Source organism: Lithobates pipiens, unplaced genomic scaffold, assembly GCF_037356315.1.
Source record: "Lithobates pipiens isolate NorthernLeopardFrog02 unplaced genomic scaffold, aLitPip1_a1.2 Scaffold_18, whole genome shotgun sequence".
Classification (NCBI taxonomy): domain Eukaryota; kingdom Metazoa; phylum Chordata; class Amphibia; order Anura; family Ranidae; genus Lithobates; species Lithobates pipiens.
This window is the reverse complement of record NW_027507758.1, coordinates 615,895,054-615,922,353: the sequence shown is the minus strand read 5'-3', so window position 1 is coordinate 615,922,353 and position 27,300 is coordinate 615,895,054. Positions and strand designations below refer to the sequence as shown.

Genomic DNA, 27,300 nt, shown 5'->3' with positions numbered 1-27,300 from the left:
CTGATGACACGTGGCACTAATACGTGGCACTGATGACACGTGGCACTGAAACGTGGCACCGATGACAGATGGCACTAATACGTGGCACTGATATGTGCCACCGATGACAGATGGCACTAATACATGGCACCGATGACGCGTGACACTGATGACAGATGGCACTGATAAGTGGCATTGATGACACGTGACACTGACAACAGATGGCACGTGACACTGACAGGTGGCACTGATGACAAATGGCACTGATACGTGGCACTGATGACAGATGGCACTATGTGGCACTGATGACACGTGGCACTGACGGCAGGTGGCACTGACGGCAGGTGGCACTGGGGGCAGGTGGCACTGGGGGCAGGTGGCACTGGGGGCAGGTGGCACTGACGGCAGGTGGCACTGGGGTGGATGGCACTGGGGGCAGGTAGCACTGGGGTGGATGGCACTGGGGGCAGGTAGCACTGGGGTGGATGGCACTGGGGGCAGGTAGCACTGGGGTGGATGGCACTAGGGGCAGGTAGCACTGGGGTGGATGGCACTAGGGGCAGGTAGCACTGGGGTGGATGGCACTGGGGGCAGGTAGCACTGGGGTGGATGGCACTGGGGGCAGGTAGCACTGGGGTGGATGGCACTGGGGCAGATAGCACTGCTGGGGGCGGATGGCACTGCTGGGGGCGGATGGCACTGCTGGGGGCGGATGGCACTTTTTATTTCATTTTTTTAATTTTTTTTTTTTCCAGAATCAGAACGGCTGCCGCTGCAGCCGTTCATCTCTCCCCTCTCGCACTGTCTGTGCGAGGAAGGAGAGCGGCGCTGCGAGATGATCTCATATGTTTACATATGAGATCATCTCCCATTGGACACGCCGATCACGCTGTAAACGGCCGCTGTGATTGGCCGTTTACAGCGATCTGTGTTTGCCTGTCCCCGGGGGACACGGCGAACACAGAACTTCCGCGATGCGCGCCCGCGGCGGCGCGCATTGCGGAAGTAAACATCAGGCCGTCCAGGGACGACCGCCCGAACGAACGCGCCTGCTCTACGGCCGTAATTCGGCTATAGGGCGGGCGCGAGGAGGTTAACAATGTGACATCACATTTTTAAAAAATCAACACATCAGCTTGACGAGTTCATGTTCTAGATGCTCTGTCCCACCAACCTTGTATTGGTGAGGGATGGTGTGATCTTCCTTTCTGGAATCCCAGGAATACAGAGGACGGGGGCATCTCTCTGGTGGGTTTCTGTATCTGGATGACTCCCCCATGGTGTCCTGGTACAGATCTTTGTGAACTTTTGAAAGCTCTGACTCCTCCATCACCCCATCCTCATCATCCTCCTCTTTTATCTCTTCTTTAATATCAACTTTAGAATCTCTCAGGTTTCCACTCTGAATATATAATAAAAATTACATAAATTCTAACAATGCAGATAATGTACAGATCCTAATGATACTATCAGTGATTGTTCCTCATCTACCTGATGATTATGAGGGATGGTGTGACCTTCCTGTGTGGAATCCCGGGAATATCTCTCTGGTGGGTTCCTGGTATTAGGTGGCTCCATCATATCCTTGTGTCTTTCTGAAAACTCCTCCATCACTCCATACTCCTCATTTTCTCCTTTATATTCTTCTTTGACAACAATATTATAATTCTTAAGGTTTCCACTCTGAATATATAATAAAATATTAATTGTAACAAACATGCTGTGTATAAATCAGAACTATCAGTGATTGTTCCCCATCTACCTGATGATGGTGAAGGATGGTGTGACCTTCCTGTGTGGAATCCCGGGAATACAGAGGACGGGGACATCTCTCTGGTGGGTTCCCATTACTGGATCCATCTGTAGGAAACACACACACTGACTGAATACATTGTTTCTATGTGTTTATCAGATGATGGGGGGATCTAGGTGGAGCCTCCGTACTGCTCTCTCCTTTACAATAAAGTCTCCTCTTACCCGGTGATGTGAGGGGCGGCTGATTGTCCATCATGACGTCCTTGTAGAGATCCTTGTGTCCTTCTAAATACTCCCACTCCTCCATGGAGAAATAGACAGTGACATCCTGACACCTTATAGGAACCTGACACACACAATGATACAGTCACCATCCAGACACATCCCTTGTCTGTTACTGGATAATGTCCCAGAATTCCCAGCACCGCTCACCTCTCCTGTCAGCAGCTCCATCATCTTCTTGGCGACATCTAGAATCTTCTCCATGTTGTGTATGTCAGGTTTAAGGGAGTCACATGGAGGCACTATGATGGTCATATGATCTCCAGACTTCAGTAGAGGAAATCTCTGTATTGGAAAACCAATAATAATATCATGTTAGAATACCAGCATCCTCCTCACCTTTCCAGTCAGGTCTGTGTTTTATTAATAGAGATAAGAGTGATGTCATGTGACCTCCCAGAATCCTCCTTACCTCTCCGGTCAAGTCTGTGTTTTATTAATAGAGATAAGAGTGATGTCATGTGACCTCCCAGAATCCTCCTCACCTCTCCGGTCAAGTCTGTGTTTTATTAATAGAGATAAGAGTGATGTCATGTGACCTCCCAGAATCCTCCTCACCTCTCCGGTCAAGTCTGTGTTTTATTAACAGAGATGAGAGTGATGTCATGTGACCTCCCAGAATCCTCCTCACCTCTCCGGTCAGCAGGTAGATGATCTCCAGGGTGAGGTTTAGTATCCTCTCATTCATGTGACTCCGGTCCTCCTCCATCCTCATTGATGTGGTCTTGTGATCTATGCAGGTTTCTCTGTAGATGGATAGTGGAGAATTATCTGGATGGTATTGTTTGTACAATATTAGGGTGGGGATGTAAGAGGTTAATAGGCGAACTCTTTTCCTTCATGGTGATCACTACTGCTCTTACACATCTGTAGTGCTGTCCATATTATTGGGGTACGGCACAAAAACAAAATTGATGTCCTTTTTCCCCACAAATACAGCTTTCTTTTGGTGGTATTTTATCACCTCTGCATTTTTTTTATTTTTTGCGCTATAAACAAAATAAAGAGTGACAATTTTGAGAAAAAGCAATATTTTTTACTTTTTGCTATAATAAATATCCCCCAAAAATATATAAAAAACGAATTTCTTCCTCAGTTTAGGCCAATATGTATTCTTCTACATATTTTTGGTAAAAAAAAAAAAATCGCAATAAGTGTATATTGATTTCTTTGTGCAAAAGGTATAGCGTCTACAAAATAGATACATTTATGGCATTTTTATTATCATTTTTTTTTTTTATTAGTAATGGTGGCGATCTGCTAGGAGCTGTATATATTGCCCCCATCATACCCTCCACACTCCTCTTCTGTACATACTGCTCATTATCATACCCGCCACACTCCTCTCCTATACATACTGCCGACTGTCATACCTTCCATACTCCTCTCCTGTACATACTGTCCACTGTCATACCCTCCGCATTCCTGTCCTGTGTCCTGTACATAGTGTCCATCATAATCTCCACACTCCTTTCCTATACATACTTCTCCCATCATACCCTCCGCAATCCTCTCCTGTACATACTTCCCCCATTATACCATCGCACACCTCTCCTGTACATAGTGCCCATCATAATCTCCACACTCCTTTCCTGTACATACTGCTCCCATCATACCCTCCGCATTCCTCTCCTGTACATATTGCCTCCATCATACCATCGCACTCCTCTCCTGTACACACTGCCCCTGTCATACTCTTCACACTCCTCACTTGTACATACTGCCCCTGTCATACCCTTCACACTCCTCATGTACATACTGCCCCATCATACCCTCCGCAATCCTCTGCTGTACATACTGCCCCCATCATACCGCCCACACTTCTCTCCTGTACATACTACCCCCATCATACCTCCCACACTCCTCTCCTGTATATACTGCCCCCATCATACCCCCACTTTCCTCTCCTGTACATACTGCCCCATCATACCCCCCACTTTCCTCTCCTGTACATACTGCCCCCATCATACTCTCCACACTCCTCTCCTGTACATACTGCCTCCATCATACCATCCGCACTCCTCTACTGTACATACTGCCCCTGTCATACCCTTCACACTCCCCATTTGTACATGCTGCCCGTCATACCTCCCACACTCCTCCCCTGTACATACTGCTCCATCATACCCTCCACACTCCTCTCCTGTACATACTGCCCCCATCATACCCCCCACTTTCCTCTCCTGTACATACAGCCCCCATCATACTCTCCACACTCCTCTCCTGTACATACTGCATCCATCATACCATCCGCACTCCTCTCCTGTACATACTGCCCCTGTCATACCCTTCACACTCCTCACTTGTACATACTGCCCCTGTCATACCTCCCACACTCCTCTCCTGTACATAGTACATACTGCTCCATCATATCCTCCACACTCCTCTCCTGTACATACCGGCCCCATCATACCTCCCGCACTTCTCTCCTGCACATACTGCCCCCATCATACCTCCCGCACTCCTCTCCTGCATATACTGGCCCATCATACCCTCCGCACTCCTCTCCTGTACATACTGCCCCCATCATACCTCTCACACTCCTCTCCTGTACATACTGCCCCCATCATACCCTCTGCATTTCTCTCCTGTACATACTGCCTCCATCAGACCCACCACAGCTCTGCCACTCTGCATGTCGTAGAGCTCAGGGCCTCTAAAGCTTCGGCCTGCCACATTAATGTTGGCTCCCATGAGGCAGCCATCTTTAAACCTGGGGGACCAGTGATCTTCAGTTGCCCCAGAGGCCCCATGAGTTATCAGTAAGGATGAGCTCAGACGTGTTCCCAACTAGCATGTGCAGAGCCTGCCAGGAAGTCGGCACTGCACAGCGCTAATCGTAGGCAGTGAGACATTGTCCTGATGCATGCCTGCAAAGATCGAGGAATGTCTCACTGCCTGTGATTAGCGCAGCGCCGACTTCCTGTTGGGATCGGCACGTGCGGGTTGCGAAACATGTCTGAGCTCACCCTTAGTTATCAGTCCGTCCCTGGCCCAGGCTGTGGCTACCCAGCAAGGTTGCTCACTGCAATCGTAAGCTAAGAGTGTCAACTTTGTTGACTTTGATGTAAAAGGGACTATTGTGATTAAGTCCATATGATTAGAAATGTTATTTAATCACAAAACATATGTATAGTGTATACTACATAAAAATTGCTTTGCATTGTACAGAGGTAACACATTTATTGTACCACTGAAAAAAAAAGAAATTGCCGTGCGCTGCTGATGTGTTTGGCTTGAAGAAATGGTGGCAACCCTATTCTGTGGAACCGTCTCACACACTGAACCCAGGAATGTTCATCTCATCTCCAATGAGAAGGTAACACATCTCCAAAAGGAAGAGAATGTTCTGGCCCCGTAAGTGGGGAAATGTTCTGCCCCTGAAGGGGTTAATCTAGGTTTCCACACTATACATGTGTAGCGCCGGTACTCCTAACGAGTACGCGCTATATGTTAAATTTCGTTTTTGCCCAAAACTGTAATGAGTTTTGGGGCTAATTGTGCTAAATTGCACTTTGGCATCAGTTTGGCTGGGCTGTATAGAAGTACTGCCTGGTCATAGGTGGGGTTGTACACCTGTGGGAGGCTGGAGAACACAGTCTGGTTGGACGCATTGGGTACCAATCTCTGTCTCGGAAACCAATCAGTGGGAGTTTGTCTCACTGCGTAATCCGGGAAGGGGTATTTAAGGTGCCGAAGTCACGTGGTTCGGGTTTCCGGTCCAGAAGTAGTTGCTGACTCCGTGGTCCTGGTCCTCCTGACCAGCCCCCAGGGGCCCTCATGGCCTGGGGTGCGGATCCATCCGTTTCCAAGCCTCAGAACTGGCTAGTTCGAGGCACAGTAAGTGGAAGGAGGAATCTATGGTGTTTCGGTGCCGTCTCAGGTTTTGGAGAGGCCCAGCAATTCTACATGCGACCAGGGGAGGACTCTTCGGTAAGAGAGCCACGCACAAGGCTGGCTGCTCAGTAAGAGCCTGGAAGCTGAGCTGCCATGGACACTGATTGAATCCACAATTCTTACGGTATCGCCAGACCGGCTGAAAGATTCTGGTACAGTAAGAAAAGTTGTAACCAAGTTTCCAACCAAGTCTGCGTGAGAGACTTTGAAAAGCTAGAATTACCTGTTGGCTGCTAAACCCAAAACTTAAGGATTTATCCAACAGTTGAAGAGTCCAGTTGTGAGCGGCTGTTCCCTGGACTGTGTACATAGAGAGAGACTTTTATTGAAGTCAACAGTTCCGTGCTAAACTCTACCCTGATACCCTCTATTCCCAACTTAGAGACTGAGTTTGTTAAACCATTGTATGCAAAATAAAAATCCTAACACGGAATTCAAGTGTCAGTCTCTACAGTTACTGGGTTATCAACCCTGGGAACCCCTAGACAAGGACAACGAGTAGGAGCTGGAGGAGGTAATTGGTAAGCCCGAATCAAATTCAGCCGCTCCTTCGGGGGTAAGTGCTACATATATGTGTATCATCATCTGCTGGAGATAAAAGACATCACAGTGACTATGGAGGAAGAGGACGGACATGACGGGGGCTGGGGGGGTTATTGGGTATAAATAGAAAATAAGATCTTATTACCTCCTCGGCTGCCACTTCCAGCAACGTCTTCGGTCTACTTCCTCCCGACTCACCACTCACCTGATACTTCCTATTTATACCTGACATCACTTCCTGCCTGTCTTCCATAAAGACCTCCTATCTGGGTAGATGTGAGATCACCACCTTGTGGAGCTCAGAAGAACTGCAGTCCTGAGATATGTCTTGTGCTGCGTGTGTACAGTATGTACTATGTATAACCTTTATATTTTAGATTTTAACCTTTAGATTTTAACCTCCCAACATTTTGAGATGGGAATGAGGGACACCTACTAACAAATTTATGTAGGCATAGGACACACCCCCTGCCACATCCCCTTAAAGGAGAATTAACCAAAAAAAAGGTTAATTAAATCCACAAAGACTTTTTTTTTACCACTACTATTCTTTTATATTGGCTTTTAAAATGTACAAATTCAGCAATTTAGAAATTGGATGAAAGGTTTAGCACTGGGAAACACTTTTTGAAAGATAAAAAGTGCATTTTATATACAACTATATAGGTCAGACCAAAATGAGGGACAATTGAGGTGAAATGAAGGACAGAGGGACTGTCAGGGCTTGCCCCGCACGAAACGGGCGAATGCATGTGCGTGCATGCGCACGCGCGCCGCCGGGCAAACCAGGCATCGGCATGTGTGCGCCAGTGGCCTTACTTAAGGAGGGAAGCTTGCTCAGTGCTGTTTGTCTGCAGGTCTGCATCTGAGTTTCCTGTATCCTGCCTGCTGATCGTATTCTCTGACCTGGCTCTTGATTGACCTCGCTGACCTCTCCTGCCCTGATCCCGGCCTGCCTGACCTTGCTTTAGACTCATCTTCTGTTGCTGAACCTCTACCTGTCTGTGACCTCGCTTTAGCCTGCTGAATATACCTGATTGCCTTATCTGTTGTGACCCGACCTGTCTGACCACCCCTCTGCTCACTTCAAGTGTACTGTTCTATATTAGTCTGTCTTACCAAAGGTAAGGTCCCTATTGAGGGGGTAACCGAAGCTCCTGATCTAAGTCTACTACCATTCGGCCTTCGCATGCAGTTTTCATTCTTTTTCATATTTTCCTTCACTCTATCTTCTTACATCTTATTACCCTTCCATATATTTATACTCCTTCCGGATTGCTCCTAAATTTTATTCATTCTACCCCTTCCAAAAACGGAAAAGGAACCGAGAGGGAAATGGAGAGGGGGAGGAAAAGAAAAAAAAAGAAGAAGGGGGAGGTAGTCCCTTCCCATTATTAGTGATCCATTAAGGTTAGATATACAATTATTTATCTAACAAAATATTATTAGTGCAATATCACCCTTTTTAACCATAGTAAGTGTCTTCATCCATTATCCTTCTCCCATACCAACACCATATTTTATATATTTAATGTGCATTTTATACTACTCTCCATGTATTAATACCATATTTTATAAAATCCATTACTAATACCTCCTGTGATATTTTACTATAAATTATTATCCAATCTAATTTTTGTGACAAATTATTACCATTCCCACTTTCTTCCCCTTACCACCCTTTTTCCCTCTCCTCCCCCTAACTCCCATCTGCCACCCTACCCCCCCCCCCCCCCCCATTCCAGCCACCTTCCCCCTTTTTGCCTTTCCCCTCCCTTTCCCTTCTTTCTCCTCTTCCCTTCCCTCTCTTCTTTATTTCAACATTCTCTAATTTTGTTCTCTTAAGTTCTTTGGGCCAATCCATTATTTTCACTTCTGAAAGTTGTAGGGTCTTCTGAAAGTCCTCTAGGTCAACCAGATCTCTATAGCTTACAGTTTGACCTTCATGCTGAGCCTGCAGCTGAAAGGGAAATTTCCATCTATATTGCATATTCTTTTTTCTTAATTGTTCCAAAAGCGGTTTTAAAGCTCTTCTTTTATCCAGTGTTAACTTGGACAGGTCCTGAAAAAAAAGCAGTTTTGATCCTTCATACTGTATATGATTATTTTTCCGTACTGCCGTCATAATCTTCTCCTTAGTTTGAGCATAGTGAAGTTTGCATATTACATCTCTAGGCTTATTTACATCTGTTTTTCTTGGCCCCATAACTCTGTGTACTCTATCAATTATTATTTCTGTTTTTGATAAGTCCTGTATTATGTCAGTGAAAATCTTTTGAATTACTTCAGAGAGATCTTCTGAGGTCACGCTTTCCTTTAATCCTCTTATTCTTATATTGTTCCTTCTACTCCTATTTCCTTGTTCATCCATAATGTTTACTACTTGTTTTAACTCTTTTTCTTGTTCTTGCATTTATTTATTTTTTACCTGAGTCAAAAGGTTTTTTCAAAATTATCGCTCTATTTTTGTTTATAGCGCAAAAAATAAAAACCGCAGGGGTGATCAAATACCACCAAAAGAAAGCTCTATTTGTGGGAAAAAAAGGACGTCAATTTTGTTTGGGAGCCACGTCGCACGAGCGCGCAATTGTCAGTTAAAGCGACGCAGTGCCGAATCGCAAAAAGTGGTCTGGTCTTTGACCAGCAAAATGGTCCGGTCTGAAAGTGGTTAAGTATTCTAGATTCAAGTCTGTGGCAGAGACTTTACTTAACACCCCACCGGCTGCTAGGCCTAGTGAGAGGAGGTCTATCTGGGGGTTGCGAAATCCAGCTGTGAAACGGTTATTGTCTGGATTTCTTCTCTACGAGATTTATATTTTTTGCAGTCCAAAGTACCTGAACTTAATCCTAACCCTCTACCCTAAACTGAGACACTCTGTTTATACTTCAAATAAATAACCAAAAAGAAGATTCAGTGTCAGTTTCCACATTTCTTTGGGTCTTTTACCACGGGAAACCCTAGACGGAGAAACAGTCAAGAAGGTAATGGTAAGCCCAATAAAACCAGCAGCTCCTTCGGGAGTCAGTGCTACATATATATATACACACAGGTGGGGGTGAGGCTGACATATATACAGGTGCGAGGGGGGCTGGCATATATACAGGTGTGGGGGGGCTGACAGATATATAGTACAGTGCCCACCAGCACCACCTATCAGTGCCCACAGTGCCACCTACCAATGCCACCAATCAGTGCCTCATCACCAGTGCTGCCTATTAGTGTTATCTACCAGTGCCACCTATCAGTGCCACCTTATCAGTGCCTATCAGTGATGCCTTATCAGTGCCCATTAGTGCAGCCCCATCAGCACACATCAATGAAGGAGAAAAAATTACCTGTTTGCAAAATTTTATAACAAACTATGAAAAATGTTTTGTTTTTTCAAAATTTTCCACCTTTTTTTTGTTTGTTTAGCAAAAAATAAAAAACCCAGGTAGTGATTAAATACCACCAAAAGAAAGCTCTATTTGTGAGAAAAATATTATAAAAATGTCATTTCGTACAGCGTTGCATGACCACGCAATTGTCATTTAAAGTGTGACAGCGCTGAAATCTGTAAATTGGTCTGGGCGGGGGGGTTAAGTGCCCAGTAAGCAAGTGGTTGAAGGGGATGACAAAACACAGTTGGCGTAATCAGGGATTCTCAACCATGCATGGTGAGGTGTCCCGGGAAGGGGAAAAAACAGTGGCGTCACTAGGGTTGGTGTCACCTGGTGCGGTAAAACACGGTGTCACCCCCCCCAATCGTTTTTGCAACCTGCAGGGGAGAGGAGGGGGAGAGAGAAAGGGCAGAGAGAGGGGGGCAGGGAGAGAGAGTTAGAAGGGGCAGGGGGGCAGAGAGAGAGACAGGGAGACAGAGAGAGTGGGAGGGGGAGAGAGAGGGTGCAGGCGGAGAGAGAGAGGGGAAGGAAGAGAGAGAGGGGCAGGGGGAGCGGGGGCAGGAGGAGATAGAGAGGGGGCAAGAAGAGAGAGAGAGAGGAGAGAGGGGGGGCAGGGGGAGAGAGAGCGGGAAGGAAGCGAGAGGGAGAACGGAGAGAGAGGGGGCAGAGAGAGAAGGGGGGTCAGGAGAGAGAGAGGGGGCAGGGAGAGAGAAAGAGAGATGCAGGAAGAGAGAGAGAGGGGGAGAGAGAGGGGAGCAGGAAAAGAGAGATGCAGGAAGAGAGAGAGAGGGGGAGAGAGAGGGAGCAGGAAAAGAGAGGGGGCAGGAAGAAAGAGAGGGGGAGAGAGAGAGGGGGCAGGAAGAGAGAGGGGGCAGAAAGAGAGAGAGGGAGGAGAGAGAGAGAGTGGTTGCAGGGAGATAGAGAGGGGGAGAGAGAGGGGGGAGGGAGAGAGAGATGGGGCCGAAAGAGAGAGAGGGAGGAGAGTGAGGGAGAGAGGGGGGCAGGAAGAGAGAGAGGGGGGCAGGAAGAGAGAGAGGGGGGCAGGAAGAGAGAGGGGGGAGAGAGAGGGGGGCAGGAAGAGAGAGAGAGGGGAGAGTGAGGGGGAGAGAGAGGAGGCAGGAAGAGGGAGGGGGAGAGAGAGGGGGCTGGAAGAGAGAGAGGGTAGAGAGAGAGGGGGGGCAGGAAGAGAGAGAGGGGGGGACAGGGGAGAGGGAGGGGGAATGGAGAGATAGAGAGAGGGGCAGGAAGAGAGAGTTAGAAGGGGACAGGGGGCGGAGAGAGAAGGGCAGGGGGATAGAGGCAGGGAGACAGAGAGAGGGGACAGGGGAGAGAGATGGGGCAGGGAGAGAGAGGGTCAGGAAGAGAGAGGGGGAGAGAGAGGGGGGACAGGGGAGAGGGAGGGGGAATGGAGAGAGAGAGGGGGGAGAGAGGGGGGGCAGGAAGAGAGAGTTAGAAGGGGACAGGGGGCAGAGAGAGAGGGGCAGGGGGATAGAGGCAGGGAGACAGAGAGAGGGGACAGGGGAGAGAGATGGGGCAGGGCGAGAGAGAGAGAGGGTAAAAATTATAATCAAATGGTATTGCCTATGGGACCTATGGCCTCACTGGACCTGAGGGGATAAATTACATAGTCATTTGAAAAATGGGACAGGGGAGAGAGATGGGGCAGGGCGAGAGAGAGGGTCAGGAAGAGAGAGGGGGAGAGAGAGAGAGGGGGACAGTGGGAGAGAGAGGGGGTAAAGGAGAGAGAGAGCGGTGGCAGAAAGAGAGAGAGGGGGGCAGGAAGAGAGAGAAGGGGCAGAGAGATAGAGGGGGCAGGACGAGAGAGGGGGCAGAAAGAGAAAGGGGGAAGGGAGAGAGAGGGGGCAGGAAGAGGAGGGGAGAGGGGGGCAAGGAGAGGGAGAGAGAGAGGGCAGGGGCAGAGAGAGGGAGCAAGGAGAGGGGGAAGGGAGAAAGGGAGAGAGAGAGGGGGGGCAGGGAGAGAGAGAGGGGGAAGGGAGAGAGAGAGGGAGCAGGGAGAGAGAGAGGGGGCAGGAAGAGAGAGAGAGGGGGAGAGGGAGAGAGAGGAGGCGGGAAGAGAGGGGAGAGAGAGGGGGGAGGGAGAGAGAGGGCAGGAAGAGAGAGAGGGGGAGAGTGAGGGGGAGAGAGAGGAGGCAGGAAGAGAGAGGGGAGAGAGAGGGGGTAGGAAGAGAGAGAGGGGAGAGAGGGGGCAGGAAGAGAGAGAGGGGGGAGAGAGAGAGGGGGCAGGAAGAGAGAGAAAGAGGGGGAAGGGAGAGAGAGAGAGGGGGCAAGGGAAGAGAGTGTGGACAGAGTCTGGTCAGTGCTCACTAACTTGTATGGTCCCGGGGGCTCATTGGCTCAGTCAGCGGCTTCTCTTTCAATGTGGCTGTTGGCTTTACAGACATAGCACCCAGGCAGGGGGTGAGGGGCGGGAGAAGGGATGAGTGTCATGCTCAGTCATGCTGGAGGTGTATGGAACAGTGTGGGGACAGCTGCAGCTCCCAAGCCGGCTGTCACCCACACCCACAGAGGATGGAGCAGTGACGGGAGGTGGATGGAGCCACAGGTTTTCTGCTGGCCCTGCATGTCTGTTGCGGAAACGGAGCGGCCTTTTAGGGGGCATCAGAGCGGCCACCCCTAGGGTTGCCACATTTTCTTCGAGTCAAACACGAAAATTTTGCCAGCGTAGGGCAATTTTTTTTTAGTGTACATTATAGTATTGTAAAAGACCTTGGACACCTTTCAGTGCCCCAAGACCAGCAGTAATGTGGCGCATGTAGCGGCGAACAGTGGGTGTGGCAAATTGACAGTAGGAGGCTTAATGGGACATGGTTATGTAGTGAATGACATTTTGGACAAAGTGTCATTCGATTGTAAATTTAGTTTTTGCCTCAGAACGGTAATGGGGTTCTGAGGGTTAATTATGTAGGTTAACTTTGACATCAGTTTGGCGGGGCTGTGTTAGAGTTCTGCCTGGTCATGTGTACAGTGAGGTGCACACGACAGGCCAGAACCAGGCCTGTTTGGACGTTTTGGGTATCGGCTTCCTCTGAGCCAATCAGTGGGTGTGCCGGGCCCTGCTGAAGAGTCTGGGAAGGGGTACTTAAGATGTTGAGGTCACGTGTTACGGGTGGTTTGTTCGTGAGGCACTAGCGGTCTGTTCCTGTTTCCTGGACTGGGGTAGCCCCACAAGGGGTCCCGGTCACGGAGCCTTCGATGCTCCGCAACATCCTTCGGTTGGTTACCACCAATAGACCCACCTGGTCTGAGGTAGGGATCCGTCTGTTCCCGAGTCTCGGAACCAGCTGGTCCGAGGCACAGTATGGGGGAGGATTCAAGGTGTCCGGGTGTGCTCTTGGCTTGGAGAGGCGCCACAGCATGTGAAGGTGACCGGGGGAGAACTCTTCGGAGGAGGGCCAACAAGCTGGCATCCTGAGAAGTGCCTGATTTCTGAGTTGGGAAGGACATTGACGAATCCATGCTTTTTCCAGTACTATCAAGGAGACAGAGAACGTTCCAGGTACTGAGGAAAAAGGTTCCTGTTCACTTTCAGTTACAACTTGTTCAAGGTCAGAGATTTTACAAGTTCTGAATCAAAGTGCTGACTGCCATAATCTCTGGCTAGAGATTTGTTCAGCCTTGAAGCGCCCAAATGCGAGTGGATACTCTCTGGGCGGTACTAGAGACTTTGTTATGTCTGCAGTTCAAGGTGCCTGAGTTCTTCACCCTTGCCCTCTGTTCCTATACGAGACTGTGTTGTTGGATGTTACCCCTGCAAAATAAAACCTTTCAAAGGGACTTTATTGGTGTCAGCGTCCAAAGTTGTTGGGATTCAACCCTGGGAAACCCTAGACGTGGAAGAACAAGTCAAGCGGAGGTAACCGGTAAGCCCAAAATGTCAAGGCCGCCCTGCAAAGGGTTATGGCCGCTACAGTTAAGTAAAACAAAAGCATTCTTTTAACCAATGTAGCACTAACCCCCGAAGGAGCTGCTGGTTATTTTTGGGCTTACCATTACCTTTCGTTCTCCTTGTGACATGTCTAGGGATGTCCCGTGGTAGATGACTCAGTAACTTGAGACTGACAATAGATCCACTTGAATGTATTTTATTTGCAAACTCAAACAGTCTTTTAACTTGGGATCAGAGGGTTGGAAAGGGAAGTTCAGGTACTCTCAATGTCCAAAAACATTAAAGAACTTGCTTACTTTGACTGCATCCAGAGAATAGCCATTCGCAGCTGGATGATCACTCAGGTTGGACAGTCCCGCTCTCACAAGGCCTAGCAGCCAACAAGGTGCTTACTCAGGAACAATGTCTCTGCCACAGACGTTGTTGCAGAACACAAAGGGAAACTAAACTTTAGAACACTTGTAGGATACCTGGATCTTTCAGCCTGCTTGGCGATATCGACAAGACCGGATTCTTTCGGTAAATTCAGCTCTTCCAGGCTCTTGTTAAGAAAACCAACCCGTGCGTGGTGTTCTTCTAAAGAGTCCTCCCCTGGAATGCTTGAAGTACAATAGGTCTCTCCCGAACCGGAGACAGCACCCAACCACCTCAAAATCCTCCTTAGTTTCCTTGCCCTGGGCTAGCCAGCCCCGAGGCATTACAGTCAAGTAAATCTCATTGTTGGAGTCAGATCATCCTCTCCCATGCAGACTTTCATGCAAATCTGACCACATTGAGCCACGGCTGAGGGGCTGTGTCCCTCTTTTTTCAGTGAGTACAGCCACCAGACACAAGGAGGAGTGCTCAGGGGACCCCTAGTGGCAGTGAGTGGAAATACAGAGCAGCTCCGCGGACTCCAACAATCACTCGCTATTTATGGGAGGCCGATGGGACCGAAGAGAGAGGAAGCACGTCCCTGACGCCGCCCCTGGTCCATGTAGAATAATGTGTCCCGGGTTTCTGAAATACGGACAGATGATTGAAAAACCGGACTGTCCCCCGGGGGGAAACCTGGACAGGTGGCAAACCTAGCCACCCCTCTGGCGGGTCTCACCCGGGTGCGGTCCACACCCACTGCACTCCCCTAGCGATGCCACTGGGGAAAATCTGACTTTCAGTTTTTCCAGGATTGTTAAGACCTTATATGGATCCCAGAATTCAGAGGCTCAGAGATCAGCTAGATCAGGGATATGCAATTAGCGGACCTCCAGCTGTTGCAGAACTACAAGTCCCATGAGGCATAGCAAGACCCTGACAGCCACAAGCATGACACCCAGAGGCAGAGCCTGGAGTGTGGCTTTGTGTGTTCCATTGCTCACACTGGGCTCGGTGATGGCAGCTCATGTGCCTTCTTAAGGCAGTCGTCCCTAGGTGAGTGTTGGGCTTACTGCGACTTATGCGTTGACTGCAAAGATTGCAGATGGCAACACTATTGTCAGCAGCGGACACGTTAAAAAAAAGCCCACACTGCAGAGCCATGTTCCCGGCGTCCTGGGAGCGCCAGATGTGACCGTACATGGTTGATGCCTCGCTCCTGATACATTCGCAGTCTGCTTTGTCCCTCCTGTGCAATCTAAGTTCTTCCTGCTTCTCCTCCCTATCTGCTGATCCATATCTCCCTCTGAACTCCCCTCGTCTTCCTCTCTTGTGGGCACCCACGTGACATCACTAGACATGTCATCATCGACGTCACCTTCCCCACCTCTATAATTAGAGATCTCGGAGTAGGCAGCAACAGCGGGGACCAACCTCCTCCTTGGGCTGATCTGGGTACTGTCGTCAGACTCCTGAGTGGCGGTTGTTGCTACCTCCTCTTCCCGATCCAATGCGAAGAGTGGCTGCGCATCAGATATGTCTTGATATGGATCGGAAAATAATTCTGGCACACGTCTTAAACTTGGTCGTGCAGCGATTCGTTGTCAAATACCCTGGAGTCCAGGACATCTTGCAGCAGGCAAGGAAAATCTCGGCCAATTTCAGAAGATCTTACACGGCCATGGCTCGCCTTGCTGACATTCAGCGGCGACGCAATCTGACGGTCAGACATCTTATTTGCAATTGCCCGACACGATGGAACTCAACCTTCTATATGCTTGATAGGCTGCTCCAGCAGAAACGTGCAGTTAACGTCTACCTCTATGAACTCTGCGGCAGAACAGGTTCTGGGGAGCTGGGGTTTTTTTCACCACGCCAGTGGCTGCTCATGCGCGATGCATGCAGACTTCTGCGGCCATTTGATGAGATCACCAAACTGGTCAGTCGCAGCCATGGCGCCATCAGTGACATGGTACCTTATGCCTTCTTTATGGAGTGTGCATTGCATTGTGTCATTGATCAAGCCGTGGAGGAGCAGGAGCGGGAAGATGAGGAAGTCACAATGCTGGATGGATTCAAGAGACAAGACAACAACAGGAGTCTGAAGAGGAGTCAGAGGAGGATGGTGCCGGGGCGGATGAGGAGGAGCAAGAAGAGCATGCTTTAAACCTTTCTGGGATCCCTGTTATTGTGCGTGGATGGGGAGAGGAGAACGAGGAGGACAACATTATCCTGGATGATGCGCAGGAGCCAGGCCACCACACCTCTTCCAGTTTAGTGCAAATGGGGGCCTTCATGCTCCAGTGTTTTAACAGGGACCCCCGTATAAAAAGCATAAGGGTCAAGGACCAGTATTGGGTGGCAACGTACTTAGACCCCCGGTACAAACACAAAATGGTGGAAATGTTACCACCGTCACAGAGGGCTGTCAGAATGGAGCACTTCCAGGCTTTGCTTCGAGAAATGCTGCATTCTGCTTTTGCGTGCGCTGGCAGAGGAGGAATTCCCACTCCCAGAGAAAGAGTTGCGGTTACCAATCCAACAGCGCCTGCAAGAAGAGGGCGGTTTGAAGATGTGTTGGTGACTTCTGATATGAGGTCATTCTTTCAGCTGACCCATCGACAGGTCTCATCCGGATCCAGCATCAGGGAACGCCTAGACTGACAGGTGTCCGACTACAACGGGTTACCGGCCGATGTGGACGCTCTGAGGAGTGATGAACCCCTGGACTACTGGGTGGGCAGGCTTGATCTCTGGCCAGAGCTTGCCCAATTTGCAATGGAACTGTTGGCTTGCCCCTCATCCAGTGTCCTGTCCGAAAGGACGTTCAGCGCAGCAGGGGGAATCGTGACCGATAAGCGGACTCGCCTAGCTCACGACAGTGTTGACTACCTCACATTTATAAAAATGAATGAGGCATGGATCTCGGAGGAATTCAACACATGTGACCAGTAGACCATGTATATCTCTATAAACTATTTATTTAATCAAGCACACAGACCTTTTTTCTACATTTGGCTCACTTCCTTGTACAAAAAAAGCACACCGTACTATATGCCCTGTTTGAAGAGGTTGAGCGGTGTCATATTTTTGGGGCCCAGCAGCGAGTTGCTGGTATCAGTGCTGCTGTCAGTGCTCTCTATCTCGGTGCTGGTGTCAGTGCTCTATATCACGGTGCTGGTGTCAGTGCTCTATATCACGGTGCTGGTGTCAGTGCACTCTATCACGGTGCTGGTGTCAGTGCACTCTATCACGGTGCTGGTGTCAGTGCTCTATATCACAGTGCTGGTGTCAGTGCACTCTATCACGGTGCTGGTGTCAGTGCTCTATATCACGGTGCTGGTGTCAGTGCACTCTATCACGGTGCTGGTGTCAGTGCACTCTATCACGGTGCTGGTGTCAGTGCACTCTATCACGGTGCTGGTGTCCGTGCACTCTATCACGGTGCTGGTGTCAGTGCTCTATATCACGGTGCTGGTGTCAGTGCACTCTATCACGGTGCTGGTGTCAGTGCACTCTATCACGGTGCTGGTGTCAGTGCACTCTATCACGGTGAAATTCATATGTGTTCAGGTTTAAAGGGATGAGATGGCAACCCTAGGTCTGAATGAATGAATGATTTGTATAGCGCTGCAATGCGAACTGAGTCACCTCAAGGCACAGGATTGGTCCTGTGTTGTCCAGCTTCTTAGAAGAGGTAGGTCTTGAGTTTTTTCCTGAAGGCCTGATGGTTTTCTTCCATGCGGATGTAAGTCGGTAGAGCGTTCCATAGCCGTGGTCCTTGGACTGCGAATCTTCGTTCTCCCTTTGATTTGTAGCGAGATTTGGGAATGAGGAGGTTTTGGTTAGATGATCGAAGACTGCTATTGGGTGTGTAGTGTTTTATTTTCTCGAGTAGGTACTTCCTACTTGTTTCTCGTTTCCTTATATGCATTTGTGGGTGAGGCAGAGGATCTTGAATGTGATCCGATTATTTACGGTTAGCCAATTTAGGCTCCTCAGGGAAGGGGAGATGGATTCCCATGTTTTTTTCCCCCTGTAGTTCCTGTAGGTCTGAGTGCAGATGACCCCATCGATAAGGATATACAGCACATATATACACACAATACAAGGCTGTGTTCACACGACGAGACAGTTCTTGAGGCTGCAGTTCCTCTGAACTCCACAAGGTGGTGGTCTTACTTTTACCTAGACAGGAAGTCTCTATGGAATACAGACAGGAAGTGATGTCAGGTATAAATAGGAAGTCTCGGGTGAGCGGTGAGTTGGGAGGAAGAGAGGAGACGTTGCTAGAAGTGGTAGCAGAGGAGGTAATAAGAGCTTCTTTTCTATTTACTCCCATTAACCCCCCTCCGTCATGTCCGTCCTCTTCCTCCATAGTCACTGTGACGTATTTTATCTCCAGCAGATAATGATACACACATATATAGTGTGGAAACCTAGATTAACCCCCTTGGGGGGCAGAACATTTCCCCCACTTACGGGGCCGCAACATTCTCTTCATTATGGAGATGAGTCACCTTTCCCACCAATCACCTTCTCACCCCATCCGTCTACACTAACCTATTATATGACTTTTATTAGTGGTGGGGGATTTTATTTCATTACGAATTTGAAAATTCAGGCCAAATTTGTGTGATTGGGATGTATCCGAATCACAATCGTAACGAATTTCAACTAACCCAAAATAAATTGTAAGGAAAACAATTAATATATAAATTTTTCATTTGAATGACATGACGAGATAGCTTGTGGGCCTTTTGTTAATGTTCGAAGCATCGGAAATCATATGATAGCATAACGAATGATCCGAGTTGATGCAAATCCATTTGTTTTTATTCTAGTGTAACATGAAGGATCCTTTTTGTAATGGGGGTTGAGAGACCATTTGTTTAATTTTCATGTGCACACCCCAACAAACAAAGCAAGTTGGGAATGGGGAAATTAAATGTAATAACATAACGCATTAATACATATTAACCGCTTCAGACTCGGATGATTTTACCCCCCTTCCTGACCAGAGCACTTTTTTGCGATTTAGCACTATGTCGCTTTAACTGACAATTACGCAGTCATGCAATGTGGCTCCCAAACAAAATTGAAGTCCTTTTTTCCCCACAAATAGAGCTTTCTTTTGGTGGTAGTTGATCACCTCTGCGGTTTTTATTTTTCGCGCTAGAAACAAAAAAATAGAGCAACAATTTTGAAAAAAATTTTTTTTTTACTTTTTGCAATAATAAATATCCCCCAAAAATATATAAAAAAACAAATTTTTTTCTTCAGTTCAGGCCGATATGTATTCTTCTACATATTTTTGGTAAAAAAAAAAATCGCTATAAGCGTATATTGATTGGTTTGCGCCAAAAGTTATAGCGTCTATAAAATAGGGCATAGTTTTATGGCATTTTTATTATTATTATTTTTTTACTAGTATTGGCGGCGATTTTTATCGGGACTGCGACGATATGGCGAACACGTCAAGGAAGTCAGACACATTTTTGGGACCTTTGCCATTTTACAGCGAACAGTGCTATAAAAATGCATAGATTACTGTAAAAATGTCACTGGCAGTGAAGGGGTTACCACTAGGGGGCAATCAAGGGGTTGTGTTCCCTAGTGTGTGTTCTAACTGAAGGGGGGAGGGGACTGTGCAGGGGAGATGACAGATCGCTGTTCATACTTTGTATGAACAGACAATCTGTCTGTCCTCCCCTCAGAGAACTGGAAATGGTGTGTTTACACACACAGATGCTGGTTCTCCATATGCCCCCGAGCGATCGTGGGAACCACTGGGGGGGCAATCAAGGGGTTGTGTTCCCTAGTGTGTGTGGTCTAACTGAAGGAGGGAGGGGACTGTGCAGGGGAGATGACAGGTCGCTGTTCATACCCTGTATGAACAGACGATCTGTCTGTCCTCCCCTCAGAGAACCGGAAATGGTGTGTTTACACACACAGATGCTGGTTCTCCATATGCCCCCGAGCGATCGTGGGAACCACTGGGGGGGCAATCAAGGGGTTGTGTTCCCTAGTGTGTGTGGTCTAACTGAAGGAGGGAGGGGAGTGTGCAGGGGAGATGACAGGTCGCTGTTCATACGATCTGTCTGTTGTTCCCTTCAGAGAACCGGAAACTGTGTGTTTACACACACAGATGCTGGTTCTCCGTGTGCCTCCAAGCGATCGCGGGAGCCCGGCGGAGATTGCGACTGCCGGGCACTGGCTTCGGCTCCGTGGGCGAGCAGGGGGCGGGCGCCCCCTAGTGGCCACAGGGCGAAGCGACATTGCATTACATCGTTTCGCCCAGCCGTGCCATTCTGCGGCGGATGGTCGGAAGCGGTTAATTCAGATGTGTTTGGTAGTCTTTGATTCTTGGATTATCAGACAATTTTTTTTTTTTTTGCATTAACATTTTTCATTATTCTAAAAAAAATACACTACATATAAAATGCGAAAAATATTGCGATAAATACAGTAAGGTATAAAAGTGAAATAAGACGATGATTCCTACTTATTGTGTTTTGGGTTGGCTGTAGGTGGATCCATCAGAATCATAATATAATGAATCCAAAATTGTTACTTTTGAATACATGCAAATCCAGTCGCTATCATCCAAACGCGTTAAACCAGATATAGACAATCTGCTGAATCGCCAAAAGAATAACAAAACTTCAGAAAATACAAATCGATTCAGAACAATGAATATCTCGAAATAATCAATCACTCCGAAAATGAATTATTCTACCCTAACGATTATGATAAAAATAAATGATTAACTCAACAAACTGAATTGAAACAAAATTCATTTTTCCATTGTACACATCTCTAGGGGACTTATTTGGGGGGGGGGGGGGGGGGGGTTGGGATATGTATGTCTTTATTTTTATTTTTTATATAAGATTTAAATAGGAAGAAAGAGGGAAAATGTAATTTGTAGTAAATGTCCTGAAAACAAATTTCCCATACTGATTCCAGTCTCAGATATTCATCCTAAAATGTGATCAGTAAAGTCTCCGGAGTACACGGAGATCACAGGAATATCATGTGTCCCGGGAAAGCACAAAGACAAAGGAGCTGATTTACTAAAACTGAAAAGAGAAAATTCTGGTGCAGATGTGCATAGAAACCAATTCGCTTCCAGGTGTTTTTTTTTTTTTTTTTTAAAGCTTAATTGAACAAAGTTAGTAGCTGATTGGCTACAATGCACAGCTGCACCAGATTTTTCACTCTTGAGTTTAAGTAAATCAATTCCAAAGTTCATCTACCAGTTTAAGAGATGCACCAGGAGAAATGACTCTCTGTGTACAGAAACCTCACAGAGCGCCCTTTACAGCTCCTCCTCCCAATGTCCTTCCATCCACTTCCATCCAGAGTCAGAGAATCCTATGACATCACAGTAAAATCACAGCTCCTCCTCCCAAAGTCCTTCCCTCCAGAGTCAGAGAATCCTATGACATCACAGTAAAATCGCAGCTCCTCCTCCCAATGTCCTTCCATCCAGAGTCAGAGAATCCTATGACACCACAGTAAAGTTACAGCTCCTCCTCCCAATGTCCTTACAACCAGAGTCAAAGAATCTTATGACATCACACTGGTTTAGTGGTTAGCACTTTTGCCTAGCAGCAAAAAGGGTCGCTGGCTCGAATCCCAACCACGGCACTACCTGCCTGGAGTTTGCATGTTTTCCCTGTGCCTGCGTGGGTTTTCTCCCATACTTCAAAAACCCGCTGGTAGGTTAATTTGCTCCTGTCTAAATTTCCCCCTAGTATGTAAGAATGTGAGTTAGGAACCTTAGATTGTAAGCTCCTTGGACTGATGTGAATGTACAATGTACTGTATATGTAAACTGCTGCGTAAACTGACAGTGCTCTACAAGTACAATGAATAAATAAATGACATCACACTGACCTCACAGTTCCTTCCCCCAATGTACATCCACCCAGGATCAACCCATCCTATGACATCACACTAAACTCACAGCTCCTCCTCCCACTGTCCCTCCATCCAGAGTCAGAGAATGCTATGACATCACAATAAAGTCACAGCTCCTCCTCCCAATATCCCTTCCATAGTTGCCAACTGTCTCAAATTGTCTGGGACACTCACAAAGCTGTCCTGGGCTGCATCCCGAGAATCTAACCCGGTCAGAATCAGTCAAGTGCAGTGGGTGTCTCCTGCACACATGTCAGAATAACACTGAGCAAACTGACTGTGTGCTCTGCAGGAACTGCCTAGAGGTGTTTGCTGTCATGCTGACACTGCTTTGCCGAGTCCTGAAACAATCCCCCCTCCTTCTCCCCCTCCAGCGATGGCTAGTGTTCTCTCTCCATTCCCTGTATGCAGAATGAGGAAAGAAGTGCTCCAGCTCCCCAAGGCCCCGACCTTAGCTCCGACCTCCCCCGAGGCCCCGACCTTGGCTCTGACCTCCCCCGAGGGCCCTACCTTGGCTCCGACCTCCCCCGAGGGCCCCGACCTTGGCTCTGACCTCCCCCGAGGCCCCGACCTCGGCTCTGACCTCCCCCGAGGCCCCGACCTCGGCTCTGACCTCCCCCGAGGCCCCGACCTCGGCTCTGACCTCCCCCGAGGCCCTGACCTCGGCTCCAACCTCCCACTTGCCTACCAAGCAATATCCCTTCCATGGTTGCCAACTGTCTCAAATTGTCTGGGACACTCGCAAAGCTGTCCTGGGCTGCATCCCGAGAATCTAACCTGGTCAGAATCAGTCAAGTTCAGTGGGTGTCTCCTGCACACATGTCAGAATAATATTGAGCAAGCTCTGACTGTGTGCTCTGCAGGAACTGCCTAGAGGTGTTTGCTGTCATGCTGACACTGCTTTGCCGAGTCCTGAAACAATCCCCCCTCCTTCTCCCCCTCCAGCGATGGCTAGTGTTCTCTCTCCATTCCCTGTATGCAGAATGAGGAAAGAAGTGCTCCAGCTCCCCAAGGCCCCGACCTTAGCTCCGACCTCCCCCGAGGCCCCGACCTTGGCTCTGACCTCCCCCGAGGCCCTGACCTTGGCTATGACCTCCCCAGAGGCCCCGACTTTGGCTCCGACCTCCCCCGAGGCCCCTACCTTGGCTCCGACCTCCCCCGAGGCCCCGACCTTGGCTCCGACCTCCCCCGAGGCCCCTACCTTGGCTCTGACCTCCCCCGAGGCCCCGACCTTGGCTCTGACCTCCCCCGAGGCCCCGACCTTGGCTCTGACCTCCCCCGAGGCCCCGACCTTGGCTCTGACCTCCCCCGAGGCCCCGACCTCGGCTCTGACCTCCCCCGAGGCCCTGACCTCGGCTCCAACCTCCCACTTGCCTACCAAGCAATATCCCTTCCATGGTTGCCAACTGTCTCAAATTGTCTGGGACACTCGCAAAGCTGTCCTGGGCTGCATCCCGAGAATCTAACCTGGTCAGAATCAGTCAAGTTCAGTGGGTGTCTCCTGCACACATGTCAGAATAATATTGAGCAAGCTCTGACTGTGTGCTCTGCAGGAACTGCCTAGAGGTGTTTGCTTTCATGCTGACACTGCTTTGCCGAGTCCTGAAACAACCCCCCCCCCTCCTTATCCCCCTCCAGTGATGGTTATTGTTCTCTCTCCATTCCCTGTATGCAGAATGAGGAAAGAAGTGCTCCGACCTCCCCCGAGGCCCAACCTCGGCTCCGACCTCCCCCGAGGCCCCCACCTTGGCCCCGACCTCCCCCGAGGCCCCTGAGCTCCCCCGAGGCCCCGACCTCGGCCCCTGAGCTCCCCCGAGGCCCCGACCTCGGCCCCTGAGCTCCCCCGAGGCCCCGACCTCGGCCCCTGAGCTCCCCCGAGGCCCCGACCTAGGCCCCTGAACTCCCCGAGGCCCCGACCTCGGCCCCTGAGCTCCCCCGAGGCCCCGACCTCGGCCCTTGAGCTCCCCCGAGGCCCCGACCTCGGCCCCTGAGCTCCCCCGAGGCCCCGACCTCGGCCCCTGAGCTCCCCCGAGGCCCCGACCTCGGCCCCTGAGCTCCCCCGAGGCCCCGACCTCGGCCCCTGAGCTCCGCCGAGGCCCCGACCTCGGCCCCTGAGCTCCCCCGAGGCCCCGACCTCGGCTCCTGAGCTCCCCCGAGGCCCCGACCTCGGCCCCTGAGCTCCCCCGAGGCCCCGACCTCGGCCCTTGAGCTCCCCTGAGGCCCCGACCTCGGCTCTGAGCTCCCCCGAGGCCCCGACCTTGGCTCCGACCTCCCACTTGCCTACCAAGCAAATTCTGACATTTCTCTCCTACATGTATAAATCATCATTTTTTTGCTAGAAAATTACATAGAATCCCCAAACATTTCTATATGTTTTAGCAGAGACCCTAGAGCAGTGATGGCGAACTTTGGCACCCCAGATGTTTTGGAACTACATTTCCCATGATGCTCTGGCACTCTGCAGTGTAGATGAGCATCATGGGAAATGTAGTTCCAAAACATCTGGGGTGCCAAGGTTCACCAGCACTGCCCTAGAGAATAAAAAGGTAGTCATTGCAACTTTTTATCTTGCACGGTATTTGTGCAGCAATTTTTCTAACGATTTTTTTGGGGGAAAAAACTGTTTCATGCTTTAAAAAAAAACAAAAAAAAAAAAACAGTAAAGTTAGCACAATTTTTTTGCATAATGTGAAAGATGATGTTACGCCGAGTAAATAGATACCCAACATGTCACACTTCAAAATTGCACACGGTGGTGGAGTGGGACCAAACTTTGATACTTAAAAATCCCCATAGGTGACGCTTTAAATTTTTTTTACTGATTACATGTTTAGAGTTACAGAGGAGGTCAAGGGCTAGAATTATTGCTCTCGCTATAACATTTGCGGTGTTACCTCACGTGTGATTTGAACACTGTTTACATATGTGGGCGTGACTTGAACATGCATTTGCTTCTGCGTGCGAGCACAAGGGGACAGGGGCACTTTAAAAAAAATATATTATTTTTTTTGTTAATTTTATTTTTCTTGTTTGACGCTTTTTTTTTAATCACTTTTATACCTATTACAAGGAATGTAAACATCCTCTGTCATACCCTCCACACTCCTCTCCTGTACATACTGCCCATGATCATATCCTCTGCACTCTTCTCCTGTACATACTGCCCACGATCATATCCTCCGCACTCTTCTCCTGCACATACTGCCACGATCATATCCTCCACACTCTTCTCCTGTACATACTGCCCACTGTCTTACCTTCCACACTCGTCTCCTGTACATAATGCTATCATACTGTCCACACTCCTCTCCTGTACATACTGGCCACCATCATAACTTACACACTCCTCTTCTGTACATACTGCCCACCGTCATACCCTCCGCATTTCTCTCCTTTACATACTGCACACTGGCATACCTTCCACACTCCTCTCTACATACTGCCCACTGTGTCATTACTCCCCGAGAGGTTGCCAAAATATCTGAATCATATCGGCATAGAAAAAAACTATATTGGTCGATCTCTAAATTCTATGACGGCACACTGCCCTCACAGCTTCTCCTCCCAATATCATGACAGTACACTGAACTCACAGCTTCTCCTCCCAATATCATGACAGTACACTGACCTCACAGCTTCTCCTCCCAATGTCATAACATCCAGAGTCAGAGAATTCTATGACGTCACACTGACCTCACAGCTCCTCCTCCTCCTCCTCCTAATATCCTTTCAACCAGAATCAGAGAATCCTATGATATCACACTGACCTCATGGCTCCTCCTCCCAATGTACCGTCATCTGGAGTCAGCCCATCCTATGATATCACATGAACCTCACAGCTCCTCCTCCCAATGTACCTTCATTTAGAGTCAGCCCATCCTATTATATCACATGAACCTCACAGCTCCTCCTCCCAACGTACCGTCATCTAGAGTCAGCCCATCCTATGATATCACATGAACCTCACAGCTCCTCCTCTTTCTCTTTTTTACAATGATCTTAGGATGTGGGCAGATCCTTGAGCAAAGCAGTATCATTAGTCCTGTGGTGTATTTATTGATGTCAGATTGCATGAGACAAGCTTTTAACCAATGGAGTGGGGGCTCTGTGTGTGGTTGAATTCATCCCCGCCTCAAGTGGGGGCTTTAAAAATAGATTCCTGAATGGTGAGGGGAAGAGGATTCTGGGAGGTCACATGACCTCAATCTGATCTCTAATAATAAAACACAAACCTTACCGGAGAGGAAAGGGAGATTATGGGAATGTCATTTTGTTTGTACTTTTCAAATGTAGATTTTCGAAAATTGTGAAGTCTGTTCATAATATGACCATCACATTGTCTCCGACTCCCTCCCCGTTACAGAAATAAAAAGAAGATTTCAGAAGTCGCCAGAGAGATCACTGAGCTGCTGACAGGAGAGGTGAGGAGGATTCTGGGAATTCTGGGACATTATCCAGTAACAGACAAGGAATGTGTCTGGATGGTGACTGTATCATTGTGTGTGTCAGGTTCCTATAAGGTGTCAGGATGTCACTGTCTATTTCTCCATGGAGGAGTGGGAGTATTTAGAAGGACACAAGGATCTCTACAAGGACGTCATAATGGACAATCAGCCGCCCCTCACATCACCGGGTAAGAGGAGACTTTATTGTAAAGGAGAGAGCAGTACGGAGGCTCCACCTAGATCCCCCATCATCTGATAAACACATAAAAACAATGGGGTTAATTTACTAAAACTGGAGCGTGCAAAATATGGTGCAGTTGTACCTGGTAGCCAATCAGCTTGTTCAATTAAGTTTTATAAAACTGGCTTAAATGCAAAGCCGCACCATATTTTCAACTCTCCAGTTAAATTAACCGCAATGTATTCAGTCAGTGTGTGTGTTTCCTACAGATGGTTCCAGTAGCAGGAACCCACCAGAGAGATGTCCCCGTCCTCTGGATTCCACACAGGAAGGTCACACCATCCCCCACCATCATCAGGTAGATGAGAAACAATCACTGATAATTAAGATTTACACAAAAGAATGTTTGTTACAATTAATGACTTTTTTGTGCATTCAGAGTGGAAACCTCGAGGAATATAATATTGTTGTCAAAGAAGAGTACAAAGAGGAGGATGAGGAGTATGGTGCGATCAAGCAGTTTTCTGAAGGACACAAGGACATCATGATGGAGCCATCACGTAACAGGAACCCACCAGAGAGATGTCCCCGTCCTCTGTATTCCCGGGATTCCAGACAGAAAGGTCACACCATCCCTCACCATCATCAGG

At 48.6% G+C, this 27,300-nt stretch overlaps 2 protein-coding genes across 2 annotated transcripts in view; one reads left to right on the top strand and one right to left on the bottom strand.

The window, feature by feature from the left end:
* LOC143989275 (uncharacterized) overlaps nucleotides 1–6,667 on the bottom strand; it is a 56,823-nt gene extending 50,156 nt beyond the window's left edge. Inside the window, exons 1-4 of the mRNA XM_077489350.1 lie at nucleotides 6,602–6,667; nucleotides 2,648–2,762; nucleotides 2,167–2,301; nucleotides 1,957–2,080 (exon numbers count right to left, since the gene is read on the bottom strand). Of these exons, the coding sequence (XP_077345476.1) occupies nucleotides 1,957–2,080; nucleotides 2,167–2,301; nucleotides 2,648–2,731 (343 nt within the window). The 5' untranslated portion in view covers nucleotides 2,732–2,762; nucleotides 6,602–6,667. The remainder of the gene's footprint in view (nucleotides 1–1,956; nucleotides 2,081–2,166; nucleotides 2,302–2,647; nucleotides 2,763–6,601) is intronic.
* An 11,677-nt stretch (nucleotides 6,668–18,344) lies between these two features.
* LOC143986837 (uncharacterized) overlaps nucleotides 18,345–27,300 on the top strand; it is a 548,778-nt gene continuing 539,822 nt past the window's right edge. Inside the window, 5 exon segments of the mRNA XM_077485246.1 lie at nucleotides 18,345–18,408; nucleotides 26,388–26,445; nucleotides 26,534–26,657; nucleotides 26,920–27,008; nucleotides 27,090–27,299. Coding sequence (XP_077341372.1) covers nucleotides 26,573–26,657; nucleotides 26,920–27,008; nucleotides 27,090–27,299 — 384 coding nt within the window. The 5' untranslated portion in view covers nucleotides 18,345–18,408; nucleotides 26,388–26,445; nucleotides 26,534–26,572.